The 5000-nt window shown below is 44.3% G+C and overlaps 1 protein-coding gene across 8 annotated transcripts in view; it reads right to left on the reverse strand.

The window, feature by feature from the left end:
- The window catches only part of LOC121322443 (arf-GAP with GTPase, ANK repeat and PH domain-containing protein 1-like), a 191694-nt gene that overhangs the window by 19980 nt on the left and 166714 nt on the right, over positions 1–5000 (reverse strand). For all 8 annotated transcript variants that reach the window (XM_041262424.1, XM_041262423.1, XM_041262425.1 and 5 more), the window contains 3 exons: positions 3452–3606; positions 1618–1708; positions 977–1199 (listed from right to left, as the gene is read on the reverse strand). In XM_041262424.1, coding sequence (XP_041118358.1) covers positions 977–1199; positions 1618–1708; positions 3452–3606 — 469 coding nt within the window. The remainder of the gene's footprint in view (positions 1–976; positions 1200–1617; positions 1709–3451; positions 3607–5000) is intronic.

A 5000-nucleotide genomic window follows, 5' to 3' on the forward strand; every position in this document is an offset into this window, starting at 1 on the left:
GGTGAGAGAGCGAAGTTGTTGAAGTAACCTCTGTGTAAGTGGTATTGATACTAATTAGTGAAATCTGGGGAAAGTTCTGGCAGGAGGCTCAAGTTAATTGAGATAATATTGACTCCCACTCTAATCTGTCCTCTGACGCTAAATGAGCTGCATGGCTCCAATAAAGTAACACCACGTTACAGACGAGAGTCAAAAATAAACAGAAGGGAGCCGAACAGGATCCCAGTGAAAGATTTTTTTTCGGTGGGAGTAATTAAAAGGTGCTTTTCATGACTAATGATCCCGGTGTAAAATGAGAAGTCGATACTCATGTGAGCAGCAGTCAGCTGTAATTTGTTATGATCACTGGTGTAGACCACGCTGCTGATCCTGGGCTGCTGATAATTACAGCCAGCTCCTTAGAGTTTTTTAGGTGAATGGACAGAGAGAGAGAGAGAGCAAGAGTGAGAGAGAGCAAGAAGCTTAACACAGCGCAACGTTCTGCACTTAAAATGCTGCTTCACGCAATTACGTAAATAGCTTTTTAACATAAGCAATGTTACACGCTTCTCTCATGGGTTTATTTAGAGGGCTTCCATTGGAATTGCATCAGTTAAATTCAGGTTAGCTCATTTTATCTGTAATGAAAGTACCTGTGCCTGTATTGAGATTGAGAGTTACACTAAAATGAGATTCCTGCATGTGTCCGATTCCTTCATACTTCCACAGTTCAGCCTTCTCTGCACTCTACACTATCAGAAATCAGATCTTGCTGACCGGCTGTTGTAAACAGAGTAATGTATGTATACGGTAAGTATAATGTAGGTGTAACATCTATCAAGGTGTCTGTAATTACTGCAGATATGACTGATAAAAGAAAGAAAGCTGCAATACAAAAAATCCACCACCAGGGGGATCTGTAGTCTCCCATCACGGTGTGGTTCTTTTAGCTTCACTCCTCTGAAGCACACAGTGCAACACTGAGGCCGCGTCGTACCTGGTGGAGTCTGGTGCAGGTTTCATGCGCCCCTGCGCACTCCCCTCCCACACGCTATTGGCCAGCTCGTTGCCGATGGACGACATGACCTTGATGAGCTCCAGCGGCCACTCGTCCAAGTCCAGGGATCGAACCCGGGACAGGTGCGTGCCAAGGTTCCGGTGGATTCCCGAGCATTCGATACAGATCAGCGCTCCCAGGTTCAGACTGGCCCAGTCAGGGTCTGCAAGGGGAGGAAACTGCAGTCAGATTTAATATTACGAAACCTCATTAGCAAAGTTATTACTTTACTGAAGTCCTACAAATGAAACAAAATGAACTGAATCATATACATCATGACCATACGGTAACTGCTTCCTGTAATTCAATGGGTTTAGCTTTATATGCTTCAGGATTATTTGATATACTTTTTAGTTATCGTAATTCCCCAATAAAATATGCAAAATACAGAAGCCAATCCACATACTTTTTCTGGACCATGTATGCATATCTAAAGCAAGTCCAGTGGGTTTTATTCAACCCACTGGTAGAGATCTGATTATCATAACACCTCCACTCTCTTATTCAGGCTGGGAGTTGAGAAGCACAGGGATGGTCTGGACTAACAGCTGTAGGTATGAATAAGCAGGCAGAGGACTCACTCTGTGCTTCGCAGTCCACGCAGTGAGAGTTTCCACGCAGGTTCCTTATCGACTGCAGGGCAATGGCCTCTGTCTGGCTCGTCAGGCGAGACTGCACACAGACAAAGCAATACAAGAAAGAGATTTAAAAAGGAAATGCAATTAACAGGAAGGGGCTAGAATACCTCAGTGAATACTCGTTAGATTCAAGATGTACTGTGCAAAGGTTCTGTAAAATGCTACCTGTTCACCTATAAAAATGTTTTGTCCTGCCGTTTATAAACGTTATAAAAATATTTATAACACCATGGTGGTAGTCTGCCTGGTTTCATTGCACCTGCATCTTTTTTTTCACAGAAACAGTACAAAGTGGCCAAGTGACTTCATAGCAATCCTATATAATATACACACAGTACAGTACAGAATATAAAGCTGTCTCAGTAGAAGTTATTATACATTAGTTCTGTACAGCAGTTGCTTCACAACTTGGTTCTACTAGCTCTGACTGGCCAAATGCAAAATTCCGGGCACTCAAGACACGGCGATCTGTAAATAAAGCAACTCACTACTTTTACTGTAACAAAAATAAAATCGAACAAATAGCACTCATGTTTAAAATATATCTGCTCCAGCCCCCAGGCCAAAACAAAATTTACTGAATTACAGAATCCCCATTCCGGGTTAAGCAGGTAAATGTATGGCGTTCAGGGTATTTTAATTGCTGTTTATAATTACAATGGGAATAGCCTTGCTGTGAGGGCTGTGTGCATGCCTGTATACTGTCATACCATTACACTCCTACTAATGAAATGGTCTAATGCACATGCAGCAAGGCCGGCTCCCTGCATTCTACCAGCGGGAGTGTGTACTGGGGGCAAGGACAACACAGCAAGGAGCAGCAACGGCAACACACTGTGTGGTCCAGTGGTAACAGGCTTGTAACCAGGAGATCCCCGGTTCAAATCCCAACTCAGCCACTGACTTATTGTGTGATCCTGAGCAAGTCACTTAACCACCTCGTGCGCCGTCTTTAGGGTGAGACGTTGTAAGTGACTCTGCAACTTATGCATAGTTCACACACAGTAGTCTCATATCTTGTAAAGAGCTTTGTGATGGTGGTCCATTATGAAAGGAGCTATATAAAAATAAAAGATTATTATAAGTGTAGCCTGTTGGAATAACATGTGCTGCTCTACTACAATTTGGCCAACTGCAGTGCTAGGTACAGTACCTTTACCCCCTGAACATTGAGCTTGAGGTCCAGTCAGGCAGCCCCTCCCTGGTCTCTCTGCAGTGCCAGGTACAGTATCTTTACCCCCTGAGCATTGAGCTTGAGGTCCAGTCAGGCAGCCCCTCCCTGGTCTCTCTGCAGTGCCAGGTACAGTACCTTTACCCCGTGAACAATGAGCTTGAGGTCCAGTCAGGCAGCCCCTCCCTGGTCTCTCTGCAGTGCCAGGTACAGTACCTTTACCCCCTGAACATTGAGCTTGAGGTCCAGTCAGGCAGCCCCTCCCTGGTCTCTCTGCAGTGCCAGGTACAGTACCTTTACCCCGTGAGCATTGAGCTAGAAGTCCAGTAAGGCAGCCCCTCCCTGGTCTCTCTGCAGTGCCAGGTACAGTACCTTTACCCCCTGAGCATTGAGCTTGAGGTCCAGTCAGGCAGCCCCTCCCTGGTCTCTCTGCTGTGCCAGGTACAGTACCTTTACCCCGTGAACATTGAGCTAGAAGTCCAGTCAGGCAGCCCCTCCCTGGTCTCTCTGCAGTGCCAGGTACAGTACCTTTACCCCGTGAGCATTGAGCTTGAGGTCCAGTCACGCAGCCCCTCCCTGGTCTCTCTGCAGTGCCAGGTACAGTACCTTGTTCTTGCTGCTCTCGCATGACTGCAGGCTGGCCAGGATCTGGCTCTCGATGGCCTGCACCCAGGCGTCCCGCTCCTCATAGGTGGTGGCCTCAAAGTGCCACGTCTGCCCAGTTAGTGACACGATGATGAACTCAAAGTTCTCCTCTTGTTCTGAAAGTAAAAAAACACGGTTTGGGATTTAATGAGGGCCATTCATCTCCACTTGTCGGGAGAAGGTCCTGTTTCAGAGCCAGAAACAGACCAAACTTTGGATTTACTCCCTCTACTATCAAGCCAACAGTACTCTGTGGGTGGGTGTGTGACTGTGTTTGGATGTGTGTGCTCTTAGTGGCAAGGCACTTAATATAGCTTGAAAGATCTGTATAACTCAGTTACCTCAATGTCCCATCTGTTACCAAATAAGGAGAAAGGATAGTGGCTTCACAAGTGGAATTCACATACAGTACAGACTGAAGCCATGCGCTCATGTGCCTGGTCGCTGATTCCTAGTATACCGTCTGCTCCAGCTTGTTGTCAATGTAGAACCAGGTCTTTGTTTTAATGCTAAATGTATTTTTGAAGCCACATGAAATTGCTTTTCCCTACCATGGGGACAAAGCCTCTTTGGAAAGAGGCATGAATCCTCAGAGTCTCATGAAGATTTTCAGTACATACACAACTGTAATTGATGCAGGATGCAACGGTGACACTATGTTAAGACATGATTAGTGCAGGGGAAGGGTGTCCCAGCTGCACGAAATCCCTCGCTCCCACAGGAGCGGACAGATTGAAACACACATTAGCCACAAGGCAAATGAGAACTGTGTCGCCCACTTCTTAAGAGAACCGAAGAAACACTCTTTATATATACATATAAATAAAAAAAAACTGCAGCCCAATAATACTAAACAAGCCAAGTCTGCATCACAAGTGTTAAAACTCATTAACGATTCTGTTACTTTGACAAATCAAGAGCTGCAATGTTTTATTCCACAGCGTACCACAGCTCTGGTTCACGGAAGTCATACTGCCCGACACGGCACAGAAAGATGAGTCGGGAACAGAACCTCTTCTTAACTGCCTGCAACCAGGATAACACATTCACTCCTTGTGAATGGGGGTCCAGCCTGAATCCTACAGCTTGGGTCTAAAACAGCATGTCCATTAACTTGCCATTACCTTTTCTTCCATCTACACAAGTCTGGATTATACAACAGAAAGTTCTCTGTTAATTCAGAGAGCAGTGTGAGCTTTGTCCCAGAGGGAACACTTTTATTGGGGTTTGATTATTTTTATTTTATTTATTTATTGTACTGGTATAGCGCCTTTCATACCATGGTATCTCAAAGCGCTTTACAGAAAGTATGCATCATCATTATTAAAAAAAAAAAAAAAAACTAACAGTAAAACCAAAAAATGAACAACATACAATTGTATTAATAATAGCAACAAATAACACAGTAAAGATAAGACAATTATAAAAACACAGGAAATAAGTTAAAAAAAAAACGTTATATCTAAGTTAGGTTAAAAAAGCTAATCTATAAAAGTGAGTCTATAATCTT

This window comes from Polyodon spathula, chromosome 10 (assembly GCF_017654505.1).
Source record: "Polyodon spathula isolate WHYD16114869_AA chromosome 10, ASM1765450v1, whole genome shotgun sequence".
NCBI classification, from domain to species: domain Eukaryota; kingdom Metazoa; phylum Chordata; class Actinopteri; order Acipenseriformes; family Polyodontidae; genus Polyodon; species Polyodon spathula.